Genomic DNA, 15,397 nt, shown 5'->3' on the forward strand with positions numbered 1-15,397 from the left:
TCAACATTTCCAGAATTCCTCATATGATTTGTATTATTTGCATTGTAATGACATCAGATGAACAAAACGTAACAGGTAATTACTTTCCCAAAGGTTTGGATACTTCCAAGCCTTGTATCCAGTTAACATGAAGGTGATCTGTTGGTAAATAAGCTCCCCTAAAACCTTTGAGGCCTCTGCCAAACTAAATGTGATCAATATGTGGATCGGTGGATAAATCCCATCAGATCTGATGGCTGCTGCTGCTGCTGCTGCTGCTGCTGCTTCCTCAATTGCTACTGAACCTCTCTGAATGTTTCTGAGCAGGGCCATGAATTTGCACCACTACAGTTGGCATCAAACACAGTGCACGCTAAAAAGGTGCCTTGTTAATAATCTGCCTAATGGCTACAGGTTATAAGCTTTCAATTTTACAGATCAATATGGAGTTTAGGGTAATTGATATATGCTGAGTGAAAACTAAAACGAATGCGCACTGAAATGCAATCCAGTACAGTTCTGAAATAGATACACTGTGACATTTTCTGTTTACACAGTGAACTCACGTTTCGAGGTGATAGTTTGTAGTATTGTCGTATTAGATTGTTTCTATTATTTATATATAGCTCTAATTATGAATACGTTTGGAAAAATAAACATCTTTTTAACACAATGCAGTCCAGTACAATACCACCATAAAGTATATAGTCAGACAAAAAAGGTTATATAGAACTGAATCAGTAGTCTCAACATAAACTGAACAAGTAAGAAAATATTTGTGCTATTGCATTGCATTATATTGTACAGATGTTTCTATTTTTTGTGATAACTCAGCGCGTATGGCTGAATCACCCACAGTTAGATTGTGTCAAAAGCCTCTTAGTGTGATTGGTCTGCTGCTATCACATAATTAAAATGTCTAAAATAAATTAAATTGAGTTTGAGTTTGGGTTTTGAGTTTATTTATTTGCACGAGTTAAAATCAAGCAAATACATACAGGAAAAAAAACAATGTGCAAGAAGAGGAAAAAGTCTATTAGGTTTATTGATTACTTTTAGCTAAATAATATACATATAATATTATATGAGAAAAACAAACAAAAACATATAGGATTATAAAACCAAGATTAAAGCATTTTTAAAATATATTCTAAAGGAATTTAAGGATGAAGAATCTTTAACCCCACACATACACATGCACACATGCATGCATGCACGCGCGCACGCACACACACACACACAGTCTCTTTCTCTGAGAAGTATTTATCACATATCACTGATGTGAAAATACACTTATTTTTCTATTTAGGTCAACAAAGGGTGAGAAAATTAACTGCAATAATAATGCAGAGTACATAGATGCAGAACAGATCTTTTTTTAAATGCTTTATTGAACAATAAATGAACAAACACACAAAGACAAGTCAACCATGGTATTAAAAATCTGATGTGTCTGAGCAGTAAGAGAAAACAAAATACAAACATAAGATAAAACTATTAAAAATAAGGTAATAACTCAAAAATATAAGTTGTAAATAATACAACATAAACAATACAATGAATACAATTAAAAAAAGAGAAATTAACGTAAATCAGTCTTCAATTTAAATCAAAGATTAGTCCATTCAGGGTCTATTAATTTGTACAAATTTACAATACAATCAAAACTAATTATAAAAAGCATTAACAAATAAACTATAGACATACTTACTGTACATACATTTCTTTATCTTTATCTGTATATATTTTTTAACAGCAAAATCACAATTCTTGTTTGTAAACGTATGTTAATTTTACATGTTCTGATTTATATATTTGACTACAATGTTGCAATGTGACACATTCTGTTCACTCATTTATTTATTCCAGTAGCTCTTTACTTATAATATGTACATTTTTAAAATTTTTGTTGTTGTTGTTGTTGTTTTTCACACTTGCTTTCACAATGCAAATGTATGTTTCTTTGGAGCCAAAACAATGAGGGAAAGCTGAAACTGAAAACCACTGTCACTGAAAAAAAAACGTCAATGTCAAAAAATAAAGTGTGACATGGAGAAAAAAATCTGAAGATTGTCATCGGAAAACACACCAGAATTCAAATAATATAAAAATGAAATAACATAAGATTGCAAGGGCACAGTTAGAAAATGAACAAGTATGTTACATTCCTATTTTATTAAAAGCTTGATTGTTATTTAATGACCATGTTTTACTTTTCAGTGCCAATACAACTTTTTTCAATACAAGTGTTTCAATGCCAATGTTTCCTTTTTCAGTTCGGGTTTTGTTTTCAATGCCAAATTTTATTTTCAATGCCAAAACTTAAAGTCACTGTTCTGGTTCCATAATAAAGCCCCTTTGAATTGAACAAGGACAGTTTAAGTCTGTAAACATACCAACTTCACTTCACCTCCATCTCATTCTTATTCATATTGTGTTTACTGTATCTCTGTCTGTCATGCACTGTGTAGATGTAGATTTTCTTTATTGTTAACTGTACATATATATCCTGTTAATAGACACATAGTTTATTTACACTCACATCTATATTTATATCAACACTGACATTCATACTTCTATTTATATTTGCTTTTTTGCACACAGTTTTTTTTTATCATGTCGATATGCCGCCACATATTCCCTCCCCTCCACACAGAAATGTAAATTACTGTTCCCTTTCTTACACTATTATGTCTGTGTTTGTTTATTGTTTAATGTTCATGTTTATTCCTTTCTCTGTTTGAATTCCTTGTACTTGCTTCTTAGCGAATAAATCTGATTCAGGTTCAGGTTCAGATTCTGAATAGAGCATCTTTGCCAACAGGGGGCGCTGTGGAATGAACGTTGACGGAAATACGTGCTGATCCGCCACCAAAGAAGAAGAAAAAGTAAACTGCAACATGGCGACTCCCATGCATAGAATAATAGCCAGGAGGCAGGCGTGAGTATAATTCAAATAACTACATATAACTGCATCTTTTTCATCGTTTTTGTATCTTGGTGGTCTGTTAAACACCTGATGACGTTGACTTGATGGTCGTGACGCTTTTTATTTGACATATGAAGCAGTGAAAGTGGGAACGCTGCGGGGCTCAATGGGAGCACAAATGCGCCGCTGTCTTCCTCCCTGATACACAATTATTATTAAACTACAGTCTGTTTCTGTCCTCATCTGTTTATTTAGGCTTTGAACTCGTGACTGAGATGTTACAATAGATAAATAACCAACGGCAATTGATTTTGTTTCGAGATTGGTGAATGAAATGCAGAGGTGGAAGAAGTACTCAGATCCTTACCTTAAAGTCCCCCTCCACTCAAAAATATGTTTTTCTTTTTGTCCCTGCAGTTGAATGTTTGAGCTTCACTGTGCAGAATGATGCATGTGCAGAGTTTGATACTAGAGGGCTTTTTTCACTTTCATCTGCTGAAAGTGGAAAGTTTCTCTGTGCTCATTGAAAATCTGATTTGAAGGGGTGGGCCTACGAGCAGGATTTGTGACATCACAATTAGTCTGGAGCCAATCCTGGTTCAATATTCACCTTGCACAGGTGTGATGTGGAAACTTAAAGCCTCCAGTGAACATCTTGTGTCCAGCAGGAAAACTTCTGAAATGAAATGTATATAAATATTCATAGATTCTGGATTTTTTTAATGAGGGAGAAGAAGTAGATGAAATTTTAAGGATTTTAATGAGGTAATTGAACTTTTTTTGTGGGAAAACCATAACAAACACACATTATTATTCAAAGAAGAGTATTTTATATACATCTTTAAACATGTCTGGAGTAAGTAAACGTACCAATACAGCAATTTAAAAATACTCCATTACAAGTGGCATGAAAAATCCTACTTAAGTAAAAGCACAGAAGTATTAGCAGCAAAATGTACTTAAAGTATAAAAGTAAAAGTACACATCTCACCCCTCTGACTGATGTATTTATTTGTTTAATGTTTATTTGTATAGGGACGAGTATATAGTATGAACTTATGCCACATACCACAGCATTTATAGCCTAGTTTGCGATGCGTGTCCCTATATGGGCTTTTAAGATACATAAAACTCAACTGTAAAATACATATGAAACTGCACAAGACTCATATAGATACATTTAAGCACAAAACTCAGCAATACATTATAACACGAAACTCACCAACAAAGTACATACAAAGCAGCGCAAAACACACATAAACAAACATACTAAAAAACAACAAGCACCAGATCACTCATGACTACAGAACTGATTCTTCTTTAAAAACTGTTTCAGTTTGAGTTAAAATATTCTCAGTCGTGATCCATTTTGAGTTCTGTAGGTAAAAAGTTCCACATTTCAATCCCCCAAACAGAAAAAGCCGTCTGTCCGAGTGGGATTTATGAAAGGGCACCTTACAATTCCCAGTAGATGCAGCTTGTGTTATTGAGCCAGAAACCCTGAGAGGAACCAGCAGGTCACTGAGCACCTGAGGAGCCTGCTTATTTAGGCATTTATAGATGACTTTACGGTTAGAAAACTTAAGAAAATTATCAAAACATATTCATTAATATATATTATTAATATAAGGCTAATATTATCTTCTATTACATCATTAGATTATTAATACTGAAGCATCAGTGTGTAAGCAGCACGTTACTGTTGTAGCTGCTGGAGGTGGAGCTAGTTTCAGCTACTTTATATACAGTTAGTTTGTTTAGTCCAGTGGTTCCCAACCTATAGGTCCATCTCATCGCCACACTGGAAAAACAACTGGACGTGTAGATCATTTTGAGTTGGTTCTGGATATATATATATATTTTTAATTCTGACTTCTGTGAACAGTGTTATAAAGTTATACATTTAAAGAGAGCTCTTCCATCATTGTGGAGAACATTAGAAAACCAGTCTGTGCACCTGGGACAGCCTATATACATAATTTACATTTTGCTGAAGACATAAATAAGGCCATGCCTTAATTTTCATATGGAATATAAGAAAAATCATGCTGATGGAAAATGTTTTCTCAGTATTGCTTCATTCATTTGTGTCTTTATTTTCTTAACCAGGTCACACTGGGTGATTCACTGGTTCATATTTTGTTCTCCTTTTTGATTTTAGGAGAAAGGGATTAGTTAACTTTGTTAATTTAGGAAATTACTCTCATATCCTTTAATATTAGGAGAATTGCAGAGCTGTCTTAACTCATTAGGATTTCCCAGCTGGTGAGAAATGACAGGAGAAGTTTGTGGAGGTCAGGTGGTTCGATGTATACACAAAATATTTGAATTTTTTACCACATCTTCTACAAGTGAAAATCGTGTTCTTTTGACCATGAACTTTGCAGAGTCTTAACACTGACCGTAATGTTTCCCTAACACTAACAGAGTAGTTCTAGTAATTGCTCAATCATAATCGTAAGGATGTGAGATAAAAAATGTTCAGTATTGTTTAGGTGTGAGGATTTATTGATGAAACATGTTTGCACATACTGCAGGAGTTATGAAAATAAAGACTTCAGTATTACGCATGTCTTCAAAAACATCAATGTCATTCAAACTTCCAACAGTATCTCATGCTCCAAAGCTGTAAATGCTGTGATTTGTTTTTTCTTCACTGTTTGAGTGACTCTGACTCTTTATGTCGGCTCTACATTCAGATTAGTCTATTTTATTCCATACAGGGAGGCAAACAAACAACATGTGCGCTGCCAGAAGTGTTTGGAGATGGGACACTGGACCTACGAATGCACAGGGAAGCGGAAATATGTGCACAGACCGTCGAGGACAGTTGAGATGAAAAAGAAAATCAAGGAGAATGAAAACAACCCCGTCAGCATCACTGGGTAAGGCACCGCCGTCATTTCAACACTAGTGACAGAAAGGCAGGTCTTTGTAGATATATTACTTTATGCTACTAGAATCAGGAATATATCAGTCTTAAAGTCAGTAAGTACATGTGTAATACTGTTAATGCCCCCAAAGCAGATGTTCCAGCACTAAGAAACTCAACTCTGAATCCAGTTTAAAATCCAGTAGTCATATATTGTAGCCACAAATTATTAATTGACTACATTTGAGGGATATATGGGTTAGGGTTAGTGACCACTTAGGTCACTTTTTATGTGAGATTTCTGCTGCAGGCTGTTCTGATCATGACACATTTACTTGCAGTAAACCACAAAGCCTCATCACAAGTTAATAGGATCTTATATTTACAGCCTTAGTAAAGCATAAAATCTGATGTTTCTAAACATCATGTGCAAGAGGGCACAGTACAGGGCCAATGTCCAAATTTTATATTATTTATTTTTTTTCTCTCATGGGCAGTGCTTTGGTTGCACACACTGTACACCCTACAGTGCTTTGGCAAAAGGCTGGACTGCATTTGAAATGAAGCAGTGTCAGCATTGAACCTGTAGAAGATAATGAGTTGTTCTTCAGTTCACAGCACAGACGTTTGGCAAGTTTCATTTCAGGGTGTATAGTTTCTGGCATTCACTGGTAGTTTATGAGGGAGATGAAACCTTAAGTGGTTGAATCTCTTTGGTGTTTTTGAGTGCTTTAGCCCTGCAATCATGGGGTCACCAGTCAGAAGCCTCTGAGGTGGGTAAACAGACTGAAATATTTTTATGGTCGTCTTGTTTCTGTTGAGGACTTTGGCTGATCAGAGTAACAGCGAGGGAGTCAAACTAGGCTGAGATGTTGTATCATACGAACAGTTAAAACACTCAGCTGTTCATGACTCACACTAAATAAAATATCATCTTTAGATCAAATGGAGCCACAGTTGTACTCAGAAAATGGCACTTTTCTGTGGATGGGGGTCTGTTATGTGAAACTGACCCACTAACTGAGGAATTATCACCATCTAGAGGAGGAAATGAGAACTACAGCATGCCGTGTTAACCAGTTTCCCCTGTAACAGACTGGAATTTATTTCATAATTAATGTCGGTGCTTGAACTGGGATTAACAAGGTGCCAGTACTCTAAACCAGCAGCCCACACAGTCTGCACATCCAGCTCTCATGGGGAAGGTGTGTTTTGTCTGGCTTGGGAAAATAAATAACCAACATTTAGTCATATTTGTTTATAAAAGCAGCATAAAGGTAAACAGTAATTTAAATTAATGCTCAACTTTACTTTAATTCATAGTTGCATTTTGATTTGTGGTAAACTGCTTAAAGGATTAAATGAAGCATCAAAAAGTGTTCCTAAATAAATACTGGATAGAGGCCTATATGTTGATGCATGCATGTTCTGTTTTGCATTGCAAAAAAACCCACAAATATTTTTAGCTCAAAGGCCGCCATTTGGTTACCACTGAACTAAAACATGTGGTCTACTTTATTTACTGGTGGTACATGAGTGGGTTAAAATCTAAACTGCTTGTGAGAAGCAGTCCAATTCAAAGTCAAATAAGTGTCACCAAAGATATTGTTTTTTTTTCTCTCTACAGACCAGGAAGAGAAGGCTCCAGTGAGAAGAAAATTAAAAAGAAGTAAGTAAGAAGTACATATTAAACCAAACTGCGACAGTATTTGGATGTTTTGGCTCCACACTGACCAACAGTTTTGCTCCTTTGGCCAAATTTTATTGTTTTTCAGTAACTTTCACATGTTTGAGGATCATAAATTTTAGGTTGTAGATAAATACTAGTGAATAGAGCTTTTTTTATTTTCTTTTTCATGCCCAAAGTCAGACAGCTATTTCAGGGAAAATCCTCTAATGCGCAAGAAGCATTCACAAAAGCTGCAGTTTGTCTGGATGCAACTAGAATCAATGTTTTGAAGACGCCACTCATTCAAGAGGCATTTCAGTATCTTTGGATTATTCACATTGTAATTAATTTTGGCCTATTACCTGATCATCCTTCCGTATGCGCGTGCTGTCACTCGAGGGTCGATAAGGTCAAATGTGAATCGTTGTGGTCACGTGGAAGTCACATGAGAGTGTAGCATGAATTTAAGTTTGAATCAGTGTGAAAATCTGCCTGGGAACAGCTGTCAGGGCAGCGCTGTGATCAAGTGGCCCAGCTGGTAAGGGATGGTTGTTCCAGTTTGACACAGATGACCTCCTTCGCAGCTTTACTGTCCCACTTTTGTCACAAAACTTTAACTGCAAACCAGAATATGTTTCAGCACCCTAGTCAGCTCACAAATGAATCGGATATATAGACATTTTTTTTGACTTGTAGCAGCCAAAGCACAGGTCAAAGTAATAACCTTAATGATCTCCCGGCATTGATTGCAGTGCAGCAATTAGTACTGTTAGTGGTTACACCTGTGTTTGCCAAGTCAGGTCTGCTGTAGAAAAGGTCTATTCAGCTTTAGTTCCCCTCGATGAGTGATTATTGACTTGTGGCTATCGACCGCAAGAATAAAAATGTCTTGACGATGTAACCAAACGGTAATTACAGTTGATGAAACATGTTTCGCCCAGTGTGGATGTCAACATCTCTCTAGTCCCTTGAGCTCCAGCATTAAACCTGTTGTTGTCATGTCATGTGTAGCTGCTTTAATAGCAGGCCATGCTTTTTTTAAAATGGTTTATATGTGTATTGATTTTTGCCGTATAAACAAACACAATCTCTATATTACAAGAGCTGTATAAAATAACAGTGAAAAGAAAGGAAATTAAATAAACCTACACCTGCACATATCTATGATAATCTAGATATAACTTATATACGCTCCCAGTCCTTAAAGTGTCCTTGTAGCGCGTTCTAAACTCTCCCAGCAGCACATCAGTGGCAACCCATGCTCGTCGGATGAAAAGGCAGATGACATCAGTCGAGAGATATCAGAGGCTGGTGACTGCGGGGAAGTGATGAGATGAGACGTTACATCAATGACCGTTTAGCACAAAAAGGTGTCGCCACCACCCCAAAAATAATCTGCCAATGATGAAGCACCGAGGGGCGAAACTAATCAGATTGCTTTTCCTCTGACGTGACTACACTGGTGTATTTACTCCATCCAAAAATAATATGTGAACATCACAGTTTTCACCGTGTTCTGCTCAAGTTCTGCCAAAGTAAACAATTAAATGAAAACCTTGCAGATTGGCGCCATGATGTCATTTCATTTCTAGTAGCTGAACATAGCATGTTAGTGTAACTCACAGCCGATGTTACATCTCAATGACTGTAACAGATACATAAGACTTTAGTAACAATACACGCTGTTGTTGTTTTCTGTGTTCATTTATTTATTTTTTCTTCTTCTCTATTGTGCTCCGCCACTTGCTCTCAGGGCTAAAGACTCCAGTGACAGCAGCAGCGATTCAGACGGCTCCTCCAGTGACTCATCGTCAGACAGCAGCGACTCCTCCAGCTCCTCTTCAGATGACAGTGACAGCAGCAGTGACAGCGATGATGACAGCTCTTCCTCTTCGTCCTCCTCCTCTTCGTCCTCTGATAGTTCAGACTCAGGAAGCAGCAGCGATTCAGATCAAGGACCTCCAAAGAAGAAGAAAAAGAAGAAATGAATATATGAGTTAGAATAAATGGGGTTTCTTAGTGTTGTTTTCCTTAAATACATTTTAGCTTTCCACTTTTTTTTTGTGTTCTCAAACCCATCACAGTCGGTCAGATCTGAATCGTACAGTTTTATTAGCGGATGAGGACGAGAAGAGAAGATCATTTTGGGTTAGCTATTGTGTCATATGTTCTGTTTTCAAAGCACATTTCCTCTGTTACTTCAATTAATGTGATATTTTCTCTAAGTTCGTTGGTCTGCTGAGGATATCGGTTTTAAAATAGCTGAGGAATCTAGTGTGCTTGTTCGTGTTTAATCTTGTGATTTTGTACTAAAGTATATTTTTAGTCAAACTTAATCTGTACAGCTCACAACACAATATTAATAAAGCAACATCATATTTAAAACTGAAAAAGGGTTTAATACGAGACCTGTCAATGGATACTGAATACAAGTTCGTTAAACTTTAGATTAGTTTGAATTTAGATGGTCTTGCTGCTATGAAATTGCAGTTGCTTGTTTCACTGTAAAATAAAAGCCGGCTTGTTTTTGTTTTTAATGCTTTTGCATATTTGCTATTGTAAACGGGTTTATTTTGCTAAAGCAAAACACATCATGATGATTTTGGATATGTGAATTTGAGAATAAAAAACTATGAACTCATTTACAAATAGGATATTTCCAAATCTGTTATCCCACAGTGCCAGGCAATGTTGGAAGACATGCTGCTGTCAGCTAAGGGTATTTCAGGATAACATAAAATTAAAGTGTTTTGGAAAATAGTTGCTGTTTATGATTATTTGCAATCATCAAAATGCTAAACTCAATATTAGCCTTTAAGACTAATGAGCAAGTTTCGTCTTAAAGTTTAAAAATGATAGCTCCAGGATGTAGGATCATTTTTGAAACACCTTCCAGAGTTAAATATGTTGCCTCTTGGTCTACCAGACCACAAAATTGTCCTTAATACCACAGCTCAGTCGTCATGAGACATGTTAGATGTATACTTTCAGAGACTTTAAATGGGAAGGCTTTTTAATGCTACCACTGGGGGCACTAAAGATACAGAAATATATATTTTTAAATATGCTTGAGATTAATCTTCTTGGTGGAAAATATAGATTTCTGACACACAATACCTTATAGGAATTCAATCAGATGTCTCAAGACCTCAAACAGTTAGTTTTAACCTTTTAACTCATTATGTCAAGTGTGGCTGAAAGCCATAAAATCAAAGGTTTTGGTTTCATCATCTTGAGAAGGTCTCTGCTGCTAACAAACACAAAAGTTATTTGTGATCCCATAAATGTGAGTTATTGCACATTAAAGCACCAATAAAGTCTGAAGTTGATGCAGAAATCAAGCACCACAAAGTTACCATGAATAAATGGGAGAAAGAAAATTCATTATCGTGTGTGTAACTGAATTTTAGACAAAAGACTCGTGACAACTAAATATAGTAGTGTAGTTTATATTTAAAATAGGATATTAATAAACATTTGGGAACAATGAAGCACTCTTTATAATTTCCGTCCTGACCGTCAAGCAACCTGTGCGTCACAGATATGTTGCATTCAAAGTATGTGGGAATTAGTATAATCCGTGATATATGGCGGCGCCGCTACTGTGAGACTGCCCAAGAAAAATAAACATGGTTCTGTACATCTGACTCATGTTCCTTACCTATGATTTTGAATCCGGTAAGTTGACCAGTGGTGGAAGAAGTATCTACGTAGTTCGGGAAAAAATTCAGGGTCACCAGATAAACCTGAGGGGTCGAGAGATGATTAATAGGATGTGAAAGAGGAAAAACAAAGTTTTGATACACAAATCTGTTTTCAGTTTTTGGACTTTTTCTCTAAACTTTGATTTGTGGTGAAATATTGTCAGTCAAATTCCTTATATGCGTAAAGATACTTGTCCAATAAGGATGCTTCAGATTCTGATGTTTACATGTTTAGGGTGGTTTGGTTTGAGTGTTTTTCTTCCCGACAGTTGGTGAAGGCAGCACCGCTTGCTGCCCTCCATGCATCCAGTCCTGTCTGTGGTACCTGCTGGCTACTTAACTTAGCTAGCAGCCTTACCTATTAGTCACTTCTGTCCTGGAATAATATCATGAACGAGCGACAAAATGATTTTATTTTGTTTTTTCAATCGATATGCAGCTGCGCTTTAAGGAAAACATGGAGACCATCCATTTGGTTTTAGTATTTTAGCTGTTATAGCGTTTTGCTGAGTCCATTTTGCGTGTAATTGGAAGTGGAAAAGACAAAGAGAAAAGAGCTTTCCAATAGCTAGAATGGTTTGGGCCTAAAAAGAAGACAAGAGGTAAGGATGTCGGATGTCACGAACTGCGTTGTTTTGTGTTTAACTGTATTTAATGGTTATCTGACATTTGGTGTGAATGTTAATTTAAATTTCCGCAGTTAATTTCAGTGGTTTCACAGCTAGCTAGCCGCTAGCCTAGCCTCAGGTTTGGCTAGCTAACATAAAGCTAAAGCAAAGATGCAGGTAGTCCGGTAGGTAGCATAATTACTAGCCTTCTGCTGAAACCTCTTGGTATTTTTTTGCGTTTTGATGACAGCAAACTTTAATTGCTGAAATTATGATAGCGGTAAATGTTATTTTTTTTATACGTGCGGTGGCTTTCTGTTCTCGAAAAGTATGTCAAACATCGGTAGGGATAGTGATGATCATGTTTTTGTTCCTGTAATGTTAGCTAACAGGTCATGACGTCTAATGTTTGTGTTTTTCTCTGTTTAGCAGTGGGTGACATAACTTACACACTTATAGTGAGTTGACTGTAAACAATTCATGCTAGAAAGAGATGAATATTTTATATTAACGCAAAGTGCAAATGACAAACAGAAGCTGCCCCGTTTGTTTATACGTTAATGTACAATTCAGCTTCGTAAATTAAAAGTCAAATTGAACTCTCAGAGTTAGGAAATTAAAACACAACTAACAATTATCTTACTTTCCGGTTGTTTTTATACCGTAAATAGCACAATTTAACTCGTTTTGGGCCCTTAACTCGTCAGTTTTCCTCACAATGACCAGCTAAAACTTTTGGTTTGTTGTGTAGTACTACGGTGTATTGCATTTATTATGTCAGATTACTTCCAGAGCCACTCCTCGGTTTTCTCAAATTGAAACTTCAATAGTTTACACTCATATAAACACTATTTCAGTTGGAAGGCAGCACTGTGTGTCTAGCAGGACAGCTGATATGCTTTTCTAGGAAGCCATTTTACGTGCCACAATTGGGGGAAGGGCCAAAAAAACCATGATAACTGTTGTGAGTTACTTTGGAGTTTGAGGATTTTCACTGATAAACATCTAGCAAGATACACTTGACGTATGAAGACAAGGACAAGGAGTAACCAACTTGTTTATCTTGGTTGACAGATCATGGTGGGGTGGGGAGGGGGGGATAAGGTCATGAACCCGTTTATGGCAGGTAGCTGTGAACTGACATAACAACTTTAGTTAGGTGGTGTACTAATAGTAATACAAATATAAAGTATAGTCTGGTATGAATAGTATACAAATCACAAAACCACGCACTGGCAATACAAGAACGCTCACTGTACATTACAGACGTCTCAAAAATAAGTTAAAAGACACTAAAATAAATTGACGTGACAATTAAAATAAAAATTTAACTCGAGATGTAGCTTTTAATTAGTGTTCAGGAGTAGACATACACGAGTTAAGAGAGAAAACTCATCCCGTCTTTGTTTAGACAGTGACTTCCCTTTTTACTATCTTCTAGGGCTGCAACTAATGATTATTTTTGTTGTCGGTTAATCTGACGATTATTTTCTCTCGAGTAATTGATTAGTCGTGAGTTCTATGTCTGAAAATTGTGTAAAATGTTGATCACTGTTTCCCAAAGCCCGAGATGCAATCTAAAATGTCTTGTTTTGTCCAGATCAACAGTTCACAAACTAAGAATATACAGTTTACCATCAGGAGACTAAAGAAACCAGGGGGGGAAAAAATCACATTTAAGATGCTGAAACCACAGAATTTTAGCTTTTTTTTTCTTAAAAAATTACTCAAAATGATAAATTGATTGACAAAATAGTTGCTGATTAATTTTCTGTCCATCAACTAATCACTTAATTGCTGCAGTTCTAGTACCTTCAGTATTTACCAGGTTGAGACATTGCCTAGTAAAAAAACAATTCTTTGAATATGGAAATAAGCTCAGTGTGAGTAAGCATACTGGCTTAAGACATGTTAAGAATGACAACTTGCATTATTAAAGCACATGTAAACAGCTTAACTGAACTATAATATACCTCTCAGGTGGAGTTTTTTAAACATCTTATGACACTTCAACTGTTTGATGAAACTATTTTGAACTTGGTCCCACATATGAAAGTAAAAAGAGCTGCTCGAAACGTGACGCCTTGTGCATGAAAGGTTTACCATGATAGCAAAATGCCAGAAATTATTATTGTGATACTGAAAGGAAACTGATGATGTTGTGAGAAGATGATGTGATTAAAGATCAATATCATAACTTTAACGTTTAATGACATTTATCTTAATTAGCGCTGCTATGAGTAATCGATTTGTTGCCGACTATTTTAAGAAAAAAAATGTACAAACCGTCTGATTCCTGCTTCTAAAACGTGAATATTTTCTGGTTTCTTTAGTCTTCTGTGACAGTAAACTGAGTATCTTTGGGTTGTGGACAAAACAAGACATTTGAGGAAGTCAACTCGGGCTCTGGGAAACAGAGATCAACATTTTTCACCATTTTCTGACATTTTATGGACCAAAAAACTGATCGATTAATCGAGAAAATAATCGTCAGTTGCGGTCCTGATCTTAATATTGAATAATAAAAGAAAAGTTTCAGATACAGTATGTTATTTTGTTTGTTTTTTTTATGACAAGGAATCTGCATTGTGCAATTGGCTTAAAGATCATGTTAGAAACATGCTAAATGGTTAAAGCTCATCATGTGACACCCTGTTTTGTTTTTGAATGAAGGTGTTGAACGGCGAGTTGTGACTGCATGTGAGACATGTGAGACATGAGCAAAGTTAGGTGACTCCTAATGACAGTATTGTTAAATTTACAGTTTATCATTAAACTCTGCTATGCACCAGGTTACATAAGTTGAATAGTAATAAAACAGCAATTTACACAACCAAAGTACACCTCGTCGAAATACAGTTTTATTGTTCGTAACAAAAGTCCATATTCAAACGCAGTCCGTGTGTTGTGATAGATAAAGGTTTGTTCTGTCTTGTGCTCCCTGTGACGCAGCTCACTGTGAAATCCTCTTCACTTCCTGTTTAGGCTTTGCGCTGTGGCTTTAGTGTAACCGTTTCCTCTGTAGCCAAGCGATTTTCTCTCGAGATGTTATGGTGACTTGTTTGTCCATTCCAGACAGAGGAGGAGTGGGTGCATATTTTCTGTGGCTTTGACACATTTATTGTACACTGCGGTAGCAGGACCATGTGGTTTTTACAGGCTGGATGTTTGGGAAATGAGCAATACCTAGTTTCAGGATATTCAACAACAAGTAATTGTACAAAATTGTGGAACTGCCCTCTCGAAACAGAGTAGTAGTAGTTTGAATTAACCATAGGCTTAACAATCCCTCCTTATCTCGTCTTATCACATTTATCTTCAGCTTCATTTGACAATTGAAGTGGATTTAATATGTGAAGTCAAAAGGGAGTGGTAGCAATCACCTGGCTTGTTTATTGTACAGATGTTACGGCTTTTTAGCGGTTACAATCTTTTTTTTACCGTTCCCAAAACAAGAGCTAATTGTGTCCTCAGCTAAGGCCTGTAAGTTTATAATCAAATCCTGTTCCCTTTACAAAGAAACGCTTGTCAAAAGTAAGTTGTTTGAAGGCTCTTCTAGAGTCTGCCAGTTTAATTAGCCCGAATCTAATCAGACATCAGCAGCTCTTTTTTTTTTTTTTATCCAGTACTGTTGCT

General features: G+C 36.3%; 2 protein-coding genes across 2 annotated transcripts in view; both read left to right on the forward strand.

The window, feature by feature from the left end:
- Positions 1-2,811: 2,811 nt before the first annotated feature.
- zcchc10 (zinc finger, CCHC domain containing 10) lies at positions 2,812-10,209 on the forward strand. Its single transcript, XM_067608493.1, has 4 exons — positions 2,812-2,920; positions 5,632-5,793; positions 7,408-7,449; positions 9,203-10,209. Exons 1-4 carry the CDS (start codon positions 2,880-2,882, stop codon positions 9,435-9,437), a joined length of 480 nt encoding a protein of 159 aa, XP_067464594.1. The 5' UTR covers positions 2,812-2,879; the 3' UTR covers positions 9,438-10,209.
- A 1,228-nt stretch (positions 10,210-11,437) lies between these two features.
- Positions 11,438-15,397, forward strand: part of aff4 (AF4/FMR2 family, member 4) — a 33,877-nt gene continuing 29,917 nt past the window's right edge. The window contains exon 1 of the mRNA XM_067608496.1: positions 11,438-11,755. The gene's annotated coding sequence lies outside the window, so the exon portion shown is untranslated. The remainder of the gene's footprint in view (positions 11,756-15,397) is intronic.

Source organism: Thunnus thynnus, chromosome 13 (assembly GCF_963924715.1).
Source record: "Thunnus thynnus chromosome 13, fThuThy2.1, whole genome shotgun sequence".
Taxonomy (NCBI): Eukaryota; Metazoa; Chordata; class Actinopteri; order Scombriformes; family Scombridae; genus Thunnus; species Thunnus thynnus.